Source organism: Phoxinus phoxinus (assembly GCF_949152265.1).
Source record: "Phoxinus phoxinus genome assembly, chromosome: 7".
Taxonomy (NCBI): Eukaryota; Metazoa; Chordata; class Actinopteri; order Cypriniformes; family Leuciscidae; genus Phoxinus; species Phoxinus phoxinus.
The window spans coordinates 12579853-12600984 of record NC_136882.1 but is presented as its reverse complement, the minus strand read 5'-3'; the positions used below and the strand labels follow the sequence as shown (position 1 = coordinate 12600984).

The window sequence follows — 21132 nt, the reverse complement described above, 5'->3', positions numbered from 1 at the left end:
GAGCTGTGAGGCAATAGAGAGAGAAACAATTCACTGTGTTTCCTGCTCAAACGCTTATTAAAAAATGATGATAAACATGATATGAATGATCGTTAAACTATAAAGTGGAATGCAGGGAGAAGAAAATCACTGTGGTGAGATTCAGTTAGGCCTGTAGGATTAATGGATCGACAAGAGAAGACTTCACTGCACTGTAGTGTGTGTGCGTGTGTGTGTGTGTGTGTGTTTGTGTGCGTGTGCGTGTGTGTGTGTGTGTGTGTGTGTGTGTGTGTGTGTGTGTGTGTGTGTGTGTGTGTGTGTGTGTGTGTGTGTGTGTGTGTGTGTGTGTGTGCGTGCGTGTGTGTGCGTGCGTGTGCGCGTGTGTCTCCTGTTATGGCTGTAAGTCTCTTCTCAGTGACTGTGCCCTGGCCTAGATAAACCATATCACTCACAACACCACTGAAATATTCACATCTCCGTCTGCATTGTGTCTAACCATCAAAGTGAACAAACCATTTGCAATGACAAGTTCAGCCATGACAACAGAGAGTGAATTAATAATATATAGTGAACTATCTTGTCTTTTCTAAACTCTTCCCCATTGCATTGGTTTTGTTACTACTGATAAATGCTCTGACACTGCACTCCTGTTCTGAAGCTGGAACAGCTTACTGTGTTGATTTGATAATAAAGTTGATAAAATTATTAAAATGTTGATCCATTACTTTATAATAGACCAGGAACACAATCACCCTTGCCATGTTTGTGAGTGGAAAATGGGTCATGTGCCTTATGTGTTATTACTTATTAGTGATTTTTTTTTTTTTTTTTTTAAAGTAATATAACCTCATTCTTCTCAGGTCATTGGTCTGTCTCCTTTGTTTCCAACTTCTCTTTGCTGTATTAAGAAATATGCAACTTTTGATTAAAAATGGAAATAAAAGCCAGTATTTTGTATTTATTCATGACGATTAAAAAGACTTGATTTGGTGTCCACATTACATTAATCCTACCAACTCTATCTCACATCCCCTTTACCTTTAAATAAATAAACTCTGTCATAGTAACATCACTAGTGTTTTTATCACTTTATTGGTTTAGTCAACCATGATTTTGTATTATAAAATGATTATTTAAAAGTGTTTTTTTGCTTTTTTTTAGATATAGCTATTTAATTTAACATATTTTGTTCATATTAATTTTAGCTTATAATGACACAATGCAATTCATTAAAACAAACACACAATTAAAGCTAAAAGATACATTCTTTGTCTGATATTATGTTTAAAATGTTCTTTTATCACTCGACGCAGTGAATTCTGGTGAAGACAGTCAGTTGGTCTACAGCAGGTGGCAGCACATGCCTAATGCAAACCTACCTTAAAAACTGCTAATTAAGATGACAGGACATTAAACAAAATCTCGGTTATTAAAATTTCCCCTATAGCAAATAACATATTACTAGAGTACAAATGAATAGCCTACACCACAGACACAATTAATGCAATGCAAGAATGCAATATAACATATAAAACATATAATGTTTTTTACAACTTCAGCTAACCAGGTGTTTTTCTTAAAAAGTTAGTTTTAAGCTTGTCAAAACAGTTCGGCAGTTTGTCTATCTTTTACTAGCGGGTAACTGTTAAATTATAGTGCTTTATTAATATTTGTTTCGGTTTATTCAGCGGAGCCCTGGTTCCACCAATCAGATCGTAGCGCTCCAAACTTCCCACCAATCAGCGCGGCTCCTGTAACTTTCACGCGCTGCTCGCGTCTGTCGCTCTGTTTTGATCCGCTGTCTGTCTGTAGGTGGTGAAGCCTCGATGGGGACACTTTTGTTTTTATGCTAATATTTTCTTTTACAAACCGCGGCGCTTTTGTCAACGCTCAGGTTTATATAGGGGGGAATGATGACATCATTTATCTGCGGTTGAGGAAGCTGCTGTGTTTCTGAAGAGCCTCTTGAGATCGTCTAAGCCTCTGCCATGAGTTGTTTGGATGTTATGTATCATCAGAGTTATGGAGCTCATCACTACTTGCCTGCGACATCATCATCAGCGGCGGCGGCGGCAGCGGCAGCTTACAAAGCGGCGTACTACCATCATCATCACCAGCATCATCAGCAGCAGCAGCAGCAGCAGGTAGGGGCTTTATTCTGACTCGAGAAAAGTTAAGAAAACAAAGTTCTGCTTCGGACATTTTTGCTGTGATGGTTTAAAAAACATTTGAAGCCTTAAGAAAAAAGCTTGAAAAATGTTGCATTTGTTTTCATCATACACATACTGTACACACACACACACACACACACACACACACACACACACACACACACACACACACACACACACACAATTATACTACACTATTTTAATGAACAAGTCGGACAGGACAGTGAAGACAAAACAGTATATATATATAAAAGAAAAAAAAGCTTTAAAAATGTTGCATTCATGGTCATTATACAGCCTCTATATATATATATATATATATATATATATATATATATATATATATATAATGACCACGAATGCAACATTTTTAAAGCTTTTTTTCTTAAAGCTTTAAAAGCTTTTTAAATCATCTCAGAAAAAAAAAAATATATATATATACATACACACACTGTTATATATTACACTATTTTAATGGACAAGACAGGACAGTGAAGAAAAAACGTATTTATATTTTTATATATATATATATATATATATATATATATATAATTATACTATTTTATTGGACGAGTTGGACCAGTAAATGTCCAAGATTTTTTTTCTTTTAACGTTTTAGTCAATAGGTAATTCCCAGTACATTATTAAACATTAGTGTTACTTTACAATGTGGGAAATAATAATAATGAAATGTGAAGGTGTGTCCAGACTGAGTTTTTCTCTAAATGCAGTACTGACCATATAACATAAACCATAATTTATGACATTTGAAATAGAATTCTTCAAATTCCAAGCTGTGAATTACAACTGAATGTGTTTATACAGTCCCTCGTATACGGAAATCTTCATGGGCGTAAATCAGCGTACCACTAATGTGCCAAGCGTGGGCACTGGGCCATCGGTTCAGAGACAATCCTCAACGATCTATTTTGGTCGTAGACCAGGTGGTGAATGTGTGTGTGTGCTGCAGCTTTTAACCCTGCCCTGACCAGTTCAATTCTTCATAATGAACACGAATCTGTGTCTTTCATCAGAAGAAGTTCGGTGCCTACAGCAGGATGCAGGATCCTGAGGAGTTTCCCTCTCTCTGTGGCCAGAGTAAGCAGCCCGGAGCGCTGAAGCCCCGTCCCGAGCCTGAGCTTCCTCGAGAGGAGGAGCAGAGCGCTGGGGAAGAGGAGCGCTGCAAGGAGGCGCAGCCCGCCGAGGCCGAGTACATGAGTGCCAGGTGTGTGGTGTTCACCTATTTCCGTGGAGACATCGGGGACGTGGTGGACGAACATTTCTCACGTGCTTTGAGCCAGCCCAGCTCCTTCAGCAATGACGCTAAAGCCGGTAGACTTCACTCTGGAGGACCGTGGAAAGGTAGGAGACAGTGGTACCAAAAATCACATCATTAACATTAATAGTTCTCACACATTATAACATAAGATGGTTACACTTTATTTTAAAGTGTCCTTGTTAGAGTGTAAGTACATAAGTCATATTAATTAGCAACATGTACTTACTGTAAGGTTAATAATAAAGGTTGGTTTGGAGTTAGTTTCATGTAGTTATGCATAATTTACTGTTATTACTACATTGCACTTTATTTTACAGTATGTGCACTTACGTGTACTTACATTGTACAGCTACTGGGTAATATATGGTAACTACATGGGTTAAGGTTAGGTTCAGGGTTAGTACATAGTTGTTACACAGTTCTTACAATAACTATAAAAAGTATGTACATTGGGAACAGGACTGTAAAATAAAGTGGGTTACACTTTATTTTAAGGTATCACTGTTACAGTGTAATAATATATTTAAGTACTGAGTAATATTAAGCAACTACTACTACATGTACTTTCTATAGGGTTTCGGTAAGGATTAGGATTTGGTTGAGGGTTAGTTGCATGTAATTATGCATTATGTACTGTTATTACTATGGTAAGTACATGTAAATTATGTAACAAGGACACTGTAAAATAAAGTGTTACCATAAAGTGCTACCACTACAAGTACATGTCATGTGTAACAAAGACACTAAAATAACCTGTTACCCAATATTGAAAAATATATATTTTTGAAAGAATTTAAACCAAAAAAGTGTGGAAAAGCTAAAAATAATCACAAAATACGTCGATGATTTCTTTTGTTTTGGTTCTTTACAGCAGCCTTTAACAATATGCAGGTTGAATAGAATACATTTGAATAATAATAATACTGAATAACCGATCAATCACAATAGAAATGTTGTATGCACATTCCACAACACATAGTGTCGAAACTTTGCATGCTGGTCCATGACTCTATATGTAAAAAAACCCCCTCAAAATATCAAGAAAAAAAATCATCTTTTTTATATCATATATATTTACGACTATTTTGCGGGTTAAATTGACCCGCAACATAAAATAAACGTATAGTTCTAGTCCTAGCTTCTGATTGGTCAGTACAGCATTACTGCTAAAACTAAAGGCATTTTTTTTCCAACTTTTTTTTCCAACATCAATATTGTATGTTAAAATGTATATGAATCAAAGGGAAAGTATGCATTTCTCTCTTAGGTTTCCAATTTTTTGCCTTCACATGTTCTTGTTAAGTGGTATGACAGAACACTGCAAAACCATTTCAATGAGATATCCAGGTACTGAGGAACTAATAGTTTGTTGTGTTTCAGAAGGAAACTCCCACTCCGAGGGTCAGTGTGGCTCCGCATCGTCGTCCCTGTGGGGCAGCGGTTACCCATCTCAAACCAGCCCGTGTGTCCCCTCCTCTCACCCTGACTTCCCCCACAGCGCTGCCTTCCACCCTGCAGACACTGGCATCTGGAGCAGCCACAGCCTGGCCCCCCCTTCTGCTCTTACTGACTCATGGCACTACGGCCTGGGAGCCCAGAGTGGAGCGGGATACCCCCACGTACACGAGATGTACCCTCACATGCACCCCCGCCACCCGCACCCCCACCGCATGCTCCATCACGCTCACAGCCCCGCGCTGGACCCCCGCTTCAGCCCCCTTCTGCTGCCCGGTGTAAGAGCGTCATGCAGCCCGACGTCCTACACAGACGCCATCAAAACAGAGCTGGAACCGAGTAGCATCCCGGCACCTAACTGGCCCGTTTCTTTCCACGGGTCAGTGGACATCTATGACACAGGTGAGCTCATAGATCATAGATCTGTACACTTCTACAGCATTCATGTGTGTGCAGTGTTATGACATCTGTAAATCATCATTATGTAGTCATTTTTATTTGGAAGTCAACACAAAATGGTTTATATACGTATTAAATAACTATGCGATAAGGCCTATTTTTGGATAATTTACAGTCAAAAGCTTCATTTCATACACTATAGTTCAAAGCTTTTGAAAGAAGTCTCTTATTATATTTTAATATGTGATCAAAGCTGAATTTTCAGTCTTCAGAGTCACATGCTCCTTCCGAAATCATTCTGATATGCAGATTTGCTGCTCAATAAACATTTCTTATTATTATCAATGTTGAAAAGAGTTGTGCTGCTTATGTTATTGTGGAACCTTGATTTTTATCAGGATTCTTTGATAAAAAAAAATTTGAAGTTCAGAAGAACAGCATATATTTGAAATACAAACCGTTTGTAACATTATAAATGTTTTTACTTTTGTTTGTTTTTTGGTCAATTTAAGGCGTTCTTGCTGAATAAAATGATTAATTTCTTACTAATAAGACCCTTTGACTATTTATTCCTTTACTTGATTAGTTGAAACATTTCATATTTTGTTGTTGCTTTCACATATAAATAATGTAAAGCAGTCCTGACACATTTATACATGGGATGCATGATATCTGACAGTTATTGGTCGATATTAGAGATGTTTTATTTATTAGTCATTATTAGATATGTCAGTGGATGCTGCATACTTAAAGGAACACGCCGACTTTTTGGGACTTTAGCTTATTCACCGTATCAGTATTCAGAGTTAGATAAGTCCATACATACCCTTTTCATCTCCGTGCGTGCCATAACTCTGTCTGACGCACCCACCGCTAGCCTAGCTTAGCACAAAGACTGGAGGTAAACGGCTCCAGCTAGCATACTGCTCCCAATAGGTGACAAAATAACACTAACATTTTCCTATTTACATGTTGTGATTTGTATAGTCACAGCGTCACATGAGACAACGCCATCTTCTAACTTCTCAGGCGCTGCGAGCAAATCACTCCGCAGAAGTAGCAGTGCTTCGCCTTCTGAGAATATAGTTCCCAGTATGTATACGGTTAGAAGATGGCTGTCTCATGTGATCTTGTTATTTGTACACGCTGTGACTATACAAATCACAACATGTAAATAGGAAAATGTTGGCGTTATTTTGTCACTAATTGGGAGCAGTATGCTAGCTGGAGCCATTTACCTCCAGTCTTTGTGCTAAGCTAGGCTAGCGGTGCGTCAGACAGAGTTACGGCACGCACGGAGATGAGAAGGGTATGTATGGACTTATCTAACTCTGGGGGATACGGTGAATAAGCTAAAGTCCCATAAAGTCGCCGTGTTCCTTTAATTGTGCATAATTTGCCATATTTTCACATTTAGATTACTTTTACCTTTATTTTTTATATTATTGGTTTATTTCCAGTATAAACCGTATAGTATAAACTGCCATACAGTGGCACAACCCTTATGTTATGTTGCTGGATGAAGCAAACATGTTTTGACAAGATTTATTTCCTCACCCACAGCACCAGAGCAAGACAAAGCGAAGGCCAGCGCCTGGTTCTGAGACAGAGAAGATTCACTGGACTACATGCCTCAGACTGGACCATGTGGAGTCTTTCCTCGGAGGACTGTCTTGGGAACTATTCAGGGGGCAGATCAGTCTCTATCAGTGAGACAAGCACAAAAACAGCTTTGGGGAAAACTAGTGTTTTTGTAAAGCATACCATCCTGTCAGAGTGTGTGCGCTCATGGACAGAGATCCAATTCAGGACACTACTTCTCCCATCTGGGCTTTTCCTATACGGATGCTAAACGTCCCAAATGAGGTTTAAGAGGTACATCTCCCTCTTTCTTTACACAAAGGAGGTTTTCTCGACATGGTTGATGCTTTAGAACTGCGTTTATGTACTTGCACGGGTTCTGTTGAAAGAACTGATTGTATTAGTACGGTACAAGGCAGAAATGTGTTGAATGTCTGAGAAAATCTTTATTTACTTTAATATATTTGTCTAAAATAGTCTCGTGACTTTACTGATTGGTGTTTTCTGTTTGTAATATGTGTTAATAGATTATTTTTTTGATGTCAAATCGTCTCGCCTTTGAGGAATTCGTTTTACTGCCTTACATGAACTGCTAAGTTTTATTGGCAAACAATCTGTTTTTTGTTTGGATGGGTTTATTAAATCATTACAGTGGTTACTGTCCCTTTAAATGTTGTCAGTGGCAGTGCTTTTATCTGGTTTACTTTTCCTCGTCAATAGGATGTAAGGCATTTGAGAGGTCAGCGGCACCAAAACACTCTGCGGAATAACTCTTGACCAATTTTGGGAACGAAATATGCAGAGCTCAAAGTCCCAGAAGGGATAGCATCATTCCATTCACATTTAGCTTCGTCTCTCGCAAAGCCACAGAATCTGGGACGTGTCATAAATTGCTGTGTTATATTGCAAAAAAAAGTTTATGTGAATGCTCTTAAATGTCAGAAGTTGGAATGTGCTTCCTGTCTGGCTAGGAAGTTTCGATCCAAGACAACTTGAACAATTGCAGTTAAAACAGACTCCTCTTATCCACTGCAGATTTGTCCTAATAGAGATTGTGATAAACCAAAAGAATGTGGCGATCCGTGTAACGTCCACCCAGATCCACTCGGAGAATGCGGAGAGTGCAGAATATGCACTCTGGTGTGAAATCGAGCATTATTTTGGAGAGATGCAGCTTGAAATATTTTTATACACGCACAGTGCCAGATATTGCATTATATTTGTCGTAAAAGAAGACAGCTGTTGGGCTGGTTGTCCCGTGAGTTGGTGTGAATGTGGGGTTTCGGAGTGAGATCTTTGACCAGGTGGCGTCACTGACCCTCTCACTCTCAGAACATCACCAGTTGCTTCATACTGGGGCAGAATCAGAAACTGCCACATGTTATATTTCTCAAACTCTACACGAATTACTGTTTAATGTAAACTTGTGAAAAAGAAGTGCGCTCAATTGTAGTGTACTTTAAATCCTAAAAGTTTATTTTTAAAAAACTGTAGTTGCAAATGATATGTAATATAAAAGGCCACTTAAGTTTATTTAAAGAAAGTGTAAGTTCATGATGATGTTTCTTAAAGGGATAGTTCACCCAAAAATGTACATTCTATCATTAATTACTCGTTCCAAGCCCATGAGACTTTCATTCATCTTTGAAACACAAATGAAGATATTTTAAAGGGGTGGTATAATGCCCTTTTCACAAGATGTAAAATAAGTATCTGATGTCCCCAGAGTGTGTGTGTGAAGTTTTAGCTCAAAATACCCCACAGATATTTTTATATAGCATGTTAAAGTTGTCACTTTTTGAGTTTGCAAAAACGCACCGGTTTTGTGTCTGTCCATTTAAATGCAAATGAGCTGCTGCTCCCGGCACAGGGGGCGGAGCTTCAAGAGCTTGTGTCCTTTTAACTCACACACACATCACATGCACTGAACAATTCAAAAACGTTTAGCCTTTTATTTTCAAACTGGAGTCAGACAATGATGGAGAGACTCAAGAAGAAGTGACAACATGTAGAAAGCAACAGGACTTTTCTGAATGGTTAGTTGATGAATTTATGTAGCTATAATTATCTTCTAGTCATTTATTAGCATATTCTGTCATGATAATCTATAAATCGCGTTCCCGGGGGAGCGGTTTATGTAAATTTTAGGGTTGGTGATTGTAATGTATTGACTGACTATTGCAATAGTGAGGTTCCTTTAAGAGCCTGGGAAGGGCGTGGCTGTTCTGGGGAGATATGTGTTTTGGCCACAGTTTTGACGGGGTTTTGCCAAACGAGATGTATGTTCTATGTTGCCGTGTTCAGTAAAGGTTCACAAGGTTACGAACGTCTCCTCATGTTATTGAAGTATACTACACTGGCGACGAGCGGATTCGAACCGACTGTGTGCAGATAAGTCCATATGGTGCGACTGTTAAAGTGAGTAAAATAATCTGCCATCTGGAAGCGAACATGACTACACTCGGCCGTATCGAAGAGTTTGACGAATGTTCAAGTAACTCTTTTGAAGAATACACAGAAAGACTGGAATGTTTTTTTCATGCAAATGATATTGAGGATGATGCAAAAAAGCGCTCCGTGCTGCTCAGTGTGTGTGGTGCGAAAACGTATTCCACGTTACGTTCAGTGCTTGCCCCAACGCAACCATCTACTGTGTCTTATGCAAACATTGTCGCTGCCTTAAAACGCCATTACAGCCCAGCGCCATCAGAGATTGTTCAACGTTTTCATTCTCACAATTGTAAGCAGAAACCTAATCAAAGCATTTCAAACTACATTGCTGAGCTTCGACGTTTGTCTGTGCACTGTGCTTTTGGGGATCAGTTAGAAGCAATGCTGCGTGATAGAATCGTGTGCGGGGTTATGGATGAAGCGCTACAGCGACGCCTGCTGGCTGAACCTACACTAACATTTAAAGAGGCAGAAGAAAAGGCACTAGCTGCTGAAACAGCTTTGTTAAACGCTCGCCTACTTCGTCAGCATCAAAACGAATCACGGCTGGAGGACGATGTTCATTATGCAGCCCATGCGCATGCATCAGTACATAAGACAGCAGCTTCAAATGAAAATCCTAAACGTGACAAGCCATGCTTCAGATGTGGTGGTCAGCACACCCCACAAGCCTGTAGGTTTTCCACTGCTGTATGCCATTACTGTAAAAAAAGAGGACACATTGCTCGTGTGTGTTTAACAAAAACGAAACATGGTACTGACAAGGATGCAGCCAGCTCAGAAGAACGTTACACAAACATTATAACTCGCAAAGAAAATAATGATTACTCTGTTTACAGCACCACTACCAAATCAGAAAGAGGGGGGCAGAGGCCATATCTGGCCACTGTTATACTGAACAAACAAGCACACACAATGGAGGTGGATTCAGGAGCGGCCTGTTCCTTGATTAGTGAGCATACTTATCACTCATTGTGGCCCTCCCAACCCCCTGAAATACATGCAAACAATGGAATACTTAAGCAGTGGTCACAGGCAACCTTGGAAGTGAAAGGAAAAATATTTGTGGAGGTAAGGTACAAAGGAACACAAAACACACTGCCCTTGTTCGTCATCCAGGGCCAGGGCACTAGTCTGTTGGGACGGGACTGGTTTGATGCCCTGGGAATATCAGTGGAAGGAGTACATAGGGTACAGCTGCAGTCCATAGAGAAAATACTGACTGAATACTCAGAGGTTTTTCAGGACATTGGCGTTTGCCGGACCCCCCCCATCTCTATTGACATTGATTCCACAGTTACCCCACGTTTCTTTAAGGCCCGCCCAGTTCCTTTTGCTTTACGTCCCCAGCTGGACGAGGAGTTGGACAAATTGGTGGCTCAAGGAATTTTTGAACCTGTTCGCCATGCAAAGTGGGCCACACCTATAGTGGCTATAGCAAAAAAAGATGGGGGTCTGAGGATTTGCGGTGATTACCGCTGTACTGTGAATACAGCTGTTAAGCCTGACGTGTACCCTATACCTACAGCATCTGAACTGTTCTCGACGCTAGCTGGAGGAGTAGTTTTCACTAAACTTGATTTGAAACAAGCTTATCAGCAGCTTCCAGTGGATGACGACGCAGCCGACTTACTGACTATTAACACTCACCGTGGGCTTTTCCGGGCTCGACGGTTGCAATTTGGGGTGTCAACGGCCGTTTCAATATTTCAAAGATTTATGGACAATTTGCTCGCAGGAATTCCAGGAGTCCAACCATATCTGGATGACATCCTGATTTCGGGCAAAACCATGGAAGAACACAACGCACGGCTACAGGCCGTACTGAAGTGCTTCGCTGAAGCTGGGCTGCGACTAAAAAAAGAGAAAAGCATTTTTGCTGCTACTCAAGTGGAGTTTTTGGGGTTTAGAGTGGATAAAGATGGCATCAAGCCAACCCGTGAAAAAGTGGAAGCTATCCAAAAAGCTCCGCCCCCACAGAACAAAACAGAACTTCAGGCATTCTTGGGGCTGCTTAACTTTTACAGCTGCTTTCTTCCCAATAAGGCCACCGTCCTGGAACCTCTGCATCGCCTTCTAGACCAGTCTGCTACTTGGCAGTGGGGATCGAAGCACAAGATGGCATATGCTCAGGCAAAAGAATTGCTGCAAACGGATAAAGTGCTGGTGCACTATGATGAAAAGAAACCCCTGGCAGTGGTTTGCGATGCCTCACCCTATGGGCTTGGGGCTTTATTGTTCCACATGGAATGTGATGGCCAGGAGAGGCCCATTTGCTTTGCTTCCAGAACAATGACCACCACTGAGCGGAATTATGCCCAAATTGATAAGGAAGCATTGGCGGTTGTTTTTGCAGTCAGAAAGTTTCACCAGTATCTCGCAGGCCGCCATTTCGTGATTTTTACAGACCACAAACCCCTGCTGGGACTCCTGCACCATTCCAAGCCAATGCCTGCCATCCTTTCACCACGGATGCTACGTTGGAGTTTGATCATCGGAGCTTACGACTATGAGCTGTGCTACAGACCGGGCAAACAAATGGGCAATGCTGACGCCCTGAGTCGCTTACCCTTGCCGGCATCTGATGCTGTGACACCACCACCATTGGAAGTGTTGCTACTTGAAATGGTGCCAGAAGCACCCATGCATGCTGAGCGAATCGCTAACCTTACACTCAAGGACTCTGTCATAGCACGAGTACTGCGCTGGGTGCTGCATGGGTGGCCGGCTGATGTAATGGATAGCCAGTTCAAACCATTCCTTTTGCGCCGCCATGAACTCTCCGTACATAAGAACTGTTTGCTATGGGGAAGCCGTGTGGTTGTTCCTTGCTTGGCGAGGAGAGAAATACTGGCTATGTTGCATGACGCGCACCCGGGCATTGTACGCATGAAGGGACTCGCAAGGAGTTATGTGTGGTGGCCGGGCATGGACCGAGACATTGAGGAGACTGTCAAAGCATGTGAAACCTGTCAGATGTCACGTCATGCACCTCCTAAGGCGAAAGTGCACCCTTGGGAGTGGACGACAAAAAGATGGTCCCGGCTGCATATTGACTTTGCAGGCCCTTTTCAGGGCAAAATATTCCTCATAGTGGTTGATGCACATAGCAAGTGGCTGGAGGTGTCTCTGATGAGTTCCATGTCTTCATCAGCCGTCATCAACACACTGAGACTACTTTTTGCAACACATGGTTTGCCCGACGTCATAGTGTCAGACAATGGTGCTTCTTTCACCTCTACAGAATTCCAAGCGTTTGCCGAGCGCAACGGCATTCGACATGTCACTACAGCACCATATCACCCAAGCTCAAATGGTCAAGCTGAACGCATGGTGCAGACAACCAAGGAGGCCCTGTCTCGCATCACCAAGGGCGAGTGGCAAACCAGGCTCGCTCGCTTCTTGTTGTCACAGCACGTCACACCCAATTCATCAACTGGGAAAAGTCCTGCTGAGTTGCTCATGAATAGGCGACTCACCACTGCCCTGGATCGTCTGCATCCTGACCATGATGGTGATATGCTTCGCAGACAGGAGCTGAATGCTGAAAAATGCCCTGGCACAGTCAGAGAGTTTAGACCTAAGGACTTGGTGTACATGAGAAGCTACACCAGAGATTCTAAGTGGATGCCTGGGATCATTGTAGACGTTACAGGTCCCCTGTCATACAAGGTCAGAGCTGGTGATGGGCAAATGCACAGACGACATGTTGATCAGCTGCTAGACAGGACGGCACCCTTGTCCGACCAATCAAGGCCTGAGCCAGATGGCTACACTGTCCATCCGCCTGAGTCCCCAGGGGCTGAAACGCTTGAGTTACAGCCGCCTGCATTAGATGTGGGGAACCCTGATGTTGACCTGACTGGAGCTGGAGTTGAGGGCATGTCTGAGTCCCCTCATTCTCGGAGGTACCCTGAAAGAGAGCATCGCCCTCCAAGAAGATTTTCAGATTTTGTGGACTGGGGAAAAGGGGTGTAATGTATTGACTGACTATTGCAATAGTGAGGTTCCTTTAAGAGCCTGGGAAGGGCGTGGCTGTTCTGGGGAGATATGTGTTTTGGCCACAGTTTTGACGGGGTTTTGCCAAACGAGATGTATGTTCTATGTTGCCGTGTTCAGTAAAGGTTCACAAGGTTACGAACGTCTCCTCATGTTATTGAAGTATACTACAGTGATGATGTCACTAACCCGGGAAGAATATCGTGTAGTCCCTACCAGCCGATTGTTGTAGTCCTTAAAAAGCGATTTCTTTTAAAGGGCACCTATTATGACATTTAAAATGTTCCTAATGTTGTTGTGGGAGTCCCCAACAACAGTTTTACATGCATGCAATGACAAAAAACACTTTTGTTTTCGTATAATATGCATTTATTTTTACCTGATTTGCTCACCGACTCCCAAATGATTCGTTCAACGACTCGTTTTTCAAACCCCTCCTTTGCGCGACGCTAATCTGCGTTGATTGGTCAGATGATCCAGCAGTGTTTACAGAGATAATACTTATTTTTAACACGGAGTGCAATGATGCTTTTATCAATTAAATCGTGTTATAATAATGATTAGTCCACTGCTTTATAGTTTGTAGTAAAAAACGAAAAATAAGATAAAGAATTTAATGTTATGTTAGCGAGCATAGCCCAGAGTTCATATTGTAAAAGCACAATCAGTCTTTGTTTGCATTAGCCCGATGCATAAACATAACGTTTTTACAAAAAAAAATGCAGTTACGTTACTACGAGGTATTACTCTATTCTTTAGACAACTCCGAAAACAACGACAAACACTTCACATATCTCAATACAATTGCCATTGAAGACCTAGAAGCTAAACGGTGCTTACACAACAAACAAAATAATTATTAAGCATGCTACATAAAATATAAAAGCAAAAATTATTAATAACACTTACAGGTTGTGATACGGAGGAGGAAGCTGATGCAAATACACTTAAGTTAGAACTGAACCTTCCTTCAATATCAGCGGCTCGCGAATCCAAGTTTGATTGCATTTAAAAAGCAATCGTCTTCAAAATGACGCGAACAAAGCACAAGGCTCGGACTACACTTCTGTGGTATAGTGAATTGTAGCCACTTAGTCTTCAAATGCTCCTCCTTGGGCAGATGAAAAAAGTTTGCTTTTGAGCCGCACTTCAGAACACAGCGTCTCGTCGCCATGATGTTTTCCCTGCTGGCCTTGGAGCGCAATAAGTGGGCGTATCGTATTCAAATAACTTGACAAGTTGACGTCATCTAGTCAGAAAAAAAGCTTCGGTCTTCTAACGATTCATAAAAATGACTCAGAGTCGACTCTCACTTTTGAAAGACAATAACTTTATATACGGTGCACTTTCATATTTCAAACTTTGCAGGATGTTTTTGTTCACTTAGATCTATGTTACACACTACATGAAAGGTAAATTTCAAAATTCCATAATAGGTGCCCTTTAAAGAAAATATCTCCCTTTGCTTTGAACTTTGAGCGTTATAACTTTGCAGATGTTGTTTATGCTCAAACAGCAACATTAAACACTTTAGAAAAGTGAAATCATAATCAACCACCCCTTAAATAAAATCTGAGAGATTTCTGTAACTCCATTGACAGCAACTACCACTTTGGCGTTTCAAAAAAGTTCATAGAGAGATCAAACTAATCCATATGAATTGAGCGGCTGAGTCCAAATTTTCTGAAGAGACTCGATCGCTTTATATGATGAACAGATTAAATTTAGGCTTTTTTTCAAATATAAACATTCATCAATACACAGCAGTTGTGGTAAACAGAAGCTCAGGCATGTTCACTGGACATGCACGAGCCAATGAGGTTCATTCTCGTGTTACACAACATGTTTGAGCTTCTGCAAGAACCAATGAGGTTTGTTCTCGCCTGTCAAGCAGGTTCAGTTGAGATTCGGTTTATGTTCGCTGATCAATGTGTATGCGTGAATCAAAGCCTAAATTCAATCTGTTCATCATATAATTGAGTCTCTTAAGAAAATTGGGAGTAAACCACTCAATTCATAAAGATCAGTTTTATGATCTCTTTGTGAACTTTTTGAACTGTCAATGTGGTAGTTGCGTATCTGTCAATGAAGAGTACAGAAAGCTCTCATATTGCATAAAAAAAATGTATTTCGTGTTTTGTAAGATGAACGAAAGCCTTAGGGTTTGGAGTAATTGATGACAATTTCATTTTTGAGAATGGAATGGAATGATGTCAACCCTTAGTTCACCCAATTAAAGTTAATATATTTTAAATGTACTAAACTGCAACTTCATCATTACACATGTGTAATTTCAAATATATTTAAATACAAGTTTCAAAAGAAAATACATTCAAGGTTTTTTGTTGTTTCCCATAAATGCTTCTCAGAACAGAAATTAATTTATAAAATTACATATTAAGATGTACACAAGTATGTCAAAAACCACTCATAAGTTCAACTAATTACATTTAAAATAAATTAAACTATAAAACATTTTCATTTAATTGCAATTAAAGTGTCCGAAAACATTACTTGCAGTTTACAGTTAATATTCCTAGTATATGATTTCAGTAATAAAAACTATTTTAAAAGTATGCTTAAAATAAGTGTTCATTTTCACAAGGGTATGTAAACAATAGGAATTGGAGTTTTGTGATGCCCAAAAGTTTTAAATTAAAAGGATGAATGAAGGTGATGTTATCCTTCACAGCAAGAGCCTATTCTGCAGTTCTGTGTCTAACAGCCATTGTGCTGTACCCTGTTTCATCCATGTCCCTCAATGTTTTTGTCCATGTTGACCATTAAAACACAATTATGGGACTTGAATAATTGCTGTTTCCTTGCTCTAGTGGATGAATAAGCCTGTCCATATCAGACGGGTACACCATCCTTGTGCTTTGCTAATTGCTATACTTGATTATATAAGTTCTGAGATGGCCCTGTGATCACAAGCTGTAGGAGAGCTCCTCAAGTGCTCATAACAGACCCAAAAGCAGCAGATAAATGAGGGGTAAAGAGACCTGCCAGCTGCATTCAGCCGCTCTCCACAACATGGCCGCTCGCTCTTATGAACAGGGAGATTGGCAAACAGCCGGTGGCACTGCATGATATATGGGAGTGTTTACTGCATAACAAATACAGAAAGATCATGTGATTGATGTTCAAAATATGGAAAGACAACAGGGCAATACTAACTGTAAAGTGACAGGTGGTGTTTATGATCTATAAAGTCTATTTACCTTTGTATGTTGATCTTAACTCCCCCTTTTTAATTAAAGTTTTTTATTTAAAAAAAAATCAAGACCCAGGAATCATTTAAAGGGATAGTTCACCCAAAAAATGAAAATCAGCCCATGATTCACTCGCCCTGAAGCCAGCCTAGGTTCATGACTTTCTTCTTTCAGACGAATACAATCGGAGTTAGCTATATAGCTACAAAGTCAACTTGCGTACAGCCGTCTGCCGGAAGCTAGTTATTTTAGTCGATAAAGTTTTAAAGATGGATATTTTTCTTACACGGACGCATCGCTTCACTTATTAACCCACGCAGAGCTGTGTATACTAATCACGGATGGATGCGATTTGATGGACCAAAAAAATATACCCACTGACTCTCACTATAAAGCTTGGAGGAGAAAGGACATTTTGATTGTAGACACTCTGATTGTATTCGTCTGAAAGAGAAATGTCATATACACCATTTTTTGCTGAACTATCCCTTTAATTTTATCAGGACTTACCAAAAAAAAATTCTGCTACTACCTTACTTTTACTTACCTGCCAACATTTTCACTGGGCCACCATAAAAACGAATGAATTGGTCAAATAAATACAGCAAAATATAAATTAATAAAATAAATAATAGCAACATATATATATATTTATATTAATATGCTATTTATTCATTTATGTCTTTATTTATTTATGATAAGGATCTATATCCTCAGCAGTCCCTTTATCAAACAATAAACCAAAAAAAAAAGAAGAGAATACTGGAAAGCAGGAAAATCCCAACCAACTAAATGTGGACAAGAACAAAGAACAACTCAAGCTAATAATAATAATAGGCTAATAATGCATTTTATTTCATGGCGCCTTTCAGAACACCCAAGGTCACCTCACAAGAAATATACAGGTCACTACACAAATCAAAACACACAACAATCAAACAGCGTATACATATAACGTGCAGTTAAGTCTCAATAAAACATGTTATAAAAAAGCCTGTATAAAAAGATATGTCTTTAAGACGCGTTTTAAAAGTCAGCAAGCACTCGCTATGCGAATATCAAGAGAAAGAGAGTTCCATAGGTGGGGGGCAGCATAACTAAAAGATCTGGCACCCATGGTGGTAAGTCGAATCCGAGGTACCACAACTCAAGCTGAAGGTTATAAATACACAGAGTTACTAAAGAGCTAAACAAGGAACAGGTGAATCAAATCAATCAAACAATGAGTAACCACAGCAACAAACAAATGTGTTACAACAACATACTAAGACACTATGGAGACAGAATGGAAACACTGAGTTACAAACTAAGAGTCCAGGAAAATGAAACAGAAACCAAACATCGTTTACAATGAAACCTCGGTAGTGGCAACACAGCAATGTCACAGTTCTCTCAATTTATCTCCTCATTCCCAGACAGAAACATAATGTCGGCCCAGATCCGGCCCACATCTTGCACGCGTTGAATCCACATGTGGCCGACACTATGTTGCTGTCTGGGTTCTTATTAAGCCATTTTAACATATTTTGAGCTCTCTGTTTAGTTGGTCAATGTCTACTTTTCAATTATACTAATAATGTGTTTGTTATGGTTTAAAGACACATACAAACAATTTACATTTATTCTGAAATTAAACACTTTTGAATTTGAAAAGTATTTATTCATTCATTCATATACACATTCATATTTGTTTGATTATTTATTTGAAATCTGTGTTTCATAAGTGACCTACAACATAATAATCTATGAAAATAGGAAAGTCATCAGCACTTTCTCAAAAGGGTCGGTGCCAAGAGGTGAAGATGACTCCCAGCAGTGGACAAGGAAGCTGGGTTTCTTCATGGGCCGCTCCACAGGCTCTGCCCCTCCTTCAGGAAACCGGCCATTGGAGACACGGAGCCCCTGCCAATCCAAGACTGAGACCGCAGCCTTCACATTAGCATGGGATGCACTTCTATGCTAATTCCTGTCAGCTCTCCATGGCACCCCTTGGAGATCACAGATCACAGGCTCTTCCAAACCACTTTTAGAAAGTCTACTTTAATCAAAACAAACACAAAAATACATATACTCTTCAATATGGAGTAGTACAATACACATATTGTAACACTTTGTGTTTGTCAAATGGATGAACTTCAAGGACACCTGTGTGAACTTGAGGAGAACTGACTTCACACATCCAATAAAAATCATTAGAATCACTGATTAAAATGAATTAATTTATCTCTCGGGAAATGCTATTTGTTTACAGGTGACATATTTTTGGGGTCACTTTATGTAATTGCACATCCATAACATTTGTAGCTGTTAAACAGTAAAATATTTAAAGACCCTTTTCCTTTCATACTTGTAAGTTCTGCATAAGTGCCTCGGAAAGTCTATGAATACGTTCTTTTCATTACAGTTCAGAATCTGCCAATCAGCTCAAATAGTTCCTTTAAAGTCAGTGAAATCAAATGAATGGCCTGACTGTGAGTCCAACAAAAGCCCTGTGCATAAAAGCTGGATGTCCACGCCAATACACACCAGGAGTCAGAAAAAGGCCAGATAAAGCTCTTGAGTCCCACTTTATTATGATTCTTTTCGGGCATTAATTGATCAAACTGTATTGTATTTTCCTACAGTTAACATTTCCAGTTGTGTTAATTATCAATTTAACCATTAAAAAAAAAAAAAAAAAAAAAGCGAGTTCATTGAAAGGCTCGATCAAAACATTAAAGATTTTTTATAAAAACAAAATACAAAATGTTAACATGTTCAGGTATTCACCAATGTTACATTTAAATATTTATATAGAAATATATTTATATATACAAATCATTTACTTCTGTTTCAGGTGGTGACTTATCATGGTTGTGACAGAAAATATTTATTATAATAAATAAAAATAAAAAATGTAATTGTGTAATTTAATGGTGTCAAAGTATAGGGACTGTAATTTTTTATTTGTTTTGACATAGTAGTAAAATTTATTTAAAAGGTATATTATATTTTTGTTTTTAATGTATGCATTAATCTACATGAAGTTTTAAGGAATGGTCTGAAGACAGGTGGTTTTACAGGTTGTGAGTGATAATGTACCGTAATAACTTGAAGAAAATTAAAAAGAGAATAAAATGAAATGGTACATTTGTGTTAAGAACAGATCCTCTGATGCATTTCAAAGTATAAAATGTTGCTATTTTTAAAATTATTGGCAGATGAAGTGTGCACACGTGTGATGTTGCGGCTGCATGATTTCTTAGACAGTCTCTTACGCAGAAGTCCATAATAATTTGAGGAATATTTCGAGGAAATATACAGATTAAATATTCAAAGTGTCAAATCCGGAATTTTTTTTATCTTTTTTGTGCTTAATGCTAGATAAATACATAAAAAGCGTGATGTCAAATTCTCAAGTCTTAGTACAAGAGGGTCGGCCTGACTTCTCGCCCCTGGAGTGCTGAGCTGTCAAAACAGAGCTTTCTTCCTCGTCTCTCAGGCGCATTCCTGCGTAATTGAGCTGATGATTAGTCTAACAATCACCAACACAATGCCAGCTGCCAGGATGTGAAACGGCCTAAATACAGGCATCCCTGTTTCACTGGACCCGTTCGCCACTGCTCTGTTTGTTCAGGGAGGTAGAGGAGCATATGGCAATCATAAAGACCGCTTTGACCAAATATGATCTGATCTCTCACATTCACATGCCAAAAACTCTTTCAGTTTGACGGATTTTGAATAATTTACTTTCCTCGTGCAAGCCAGCGGAGATAAAATGCTTCCCTCTGGCTCTGTTTGGGTGTTAAGGGCAGGGTCCATTTTCTCCAGCCATTACATGTCAACACCCTCCTAAGTTGAATTAAATGGAGCGTGGTGCTTGAATTAAACTGCTTATGTCTTCAGATTGGCGCTCTTGCTTGTTTTTAGTGCCAGCTGACCGTTCAGTAGTTAATTGAGAATAAGCAGGCCGCAGAAACATTGCTGGGGGTAACTTATTACAAGTGAGGTATGTAATCAGATTACTTTTTTTCAGGTAACTAGTAAAGTACATTACTTTTAAATTTACAACAAAATATCTGAGTTTACTTTTTCAATTAAGTAACACAAGTTGCTTTGTTTTCCCATTTATTGACTGACAGCTCTCCTGTCCCCATGTTGAGAGAAAAAAAGATGATAATAATTTGTATTTCCTTCAGCCTGAGGCTTATTCATTTCACTTTTCACTTTTCATTTCTTTTTTTGCTTTTAAAACAAACAAACAAACAGCCCAGCCCAGATGAAAAATAGTAACTTAAAAGTAATGTAATGCATTACTTTCCATAAAAAGTACAGAAATTAGACTTTTCAGGGAGTAACGCAATATTGTAATGGATTACTTTTAAAAGTAACTTTTCCCAACACTGCGCAGAGCAAACTATATGATTGATACAGCTCTGGTTATTTATAACATTTGCCGTTTTACAAGAATTTGTAAAAGATATTCATCAAAATGTTGCGGTATTAAATTCATCACAGATTTCTAATTCTGAATTGATCAAAACATGTTTTGTACACACATGTGACCAGATACACTACTGGTCAAAAGTTTGGAATACATTTATTTATTTATTTTTAGTCCATCATG

The 21132-nt window shown here is 39.4% G+C and overlaps 1 protein-coding gene across 3 annotated transcripts; it reads left to right on the top strand.

Moving 5' to 3' along the window:
• The first annotated feature begins 1766 nt into the window (after nt 1–1766).
• On the top strand, nt 1767–7532 carry vgll3 (vestigial-like family member 3). 3 transcript variants are annotated; one of them, XM_079617822.1, is made up of 5 exons: nt 2053–2123; nt 2976–3103; nt 3185–3512; nt 4810–5286; nt 6847–7532. In XM_079617822.1, the coding sequence occupies exons 2-5, from the start codon at nt 3023–3025 to the stop codon at nt 6885–6887; spliced, it is 927 nt and encodes a 308-aa protein (XP_079473948.1). In that variant the 5' UTR covers nt 2053–2123; nt 2976–3022; the 3' UTR covers nt 6888–7532. The 3 variants fall into 3 exon arrangements, with proteins under 3 accessions (XP_079473946.1, XP_079473947.1, XP_079473948.1); XM_079617820.1 differs by lacking the exon at nt 2976–3103 and having other exon boundaries at nt 1767–2123; XM_079617821.1 differs by lacking the exon at nt 2976–3103 and having other exon boundaries at nt 1827–2123; nt 4813–5286.
• Nucleotides 7533–21132: the final 13600 nt, after the last annotated feature.

Coding starts and splice junctions, on each gene's coding strand:
- vgll3 (XM_079617820.1), top strand. CDS start 1,968: ATGAGTTGTTTGGATGTTATGTATCATCAGAGTTATGGAGCTCATCAC. Junction 2,124..3,184: donor AGCAGCAGCAGCAGCAGCAG/GTAGGGGCTTTA, acceptor GTCTTTCATCAG/AAGAAGTTCGGTGCCTACAG. Junction 3,513..4,809: donor CTCTGGAGGACCGTGGAAAG/GTAGGAGACAGT, acceptor GTTGTGTTTCAG/AAGGAAACTCCCACTCCGAG.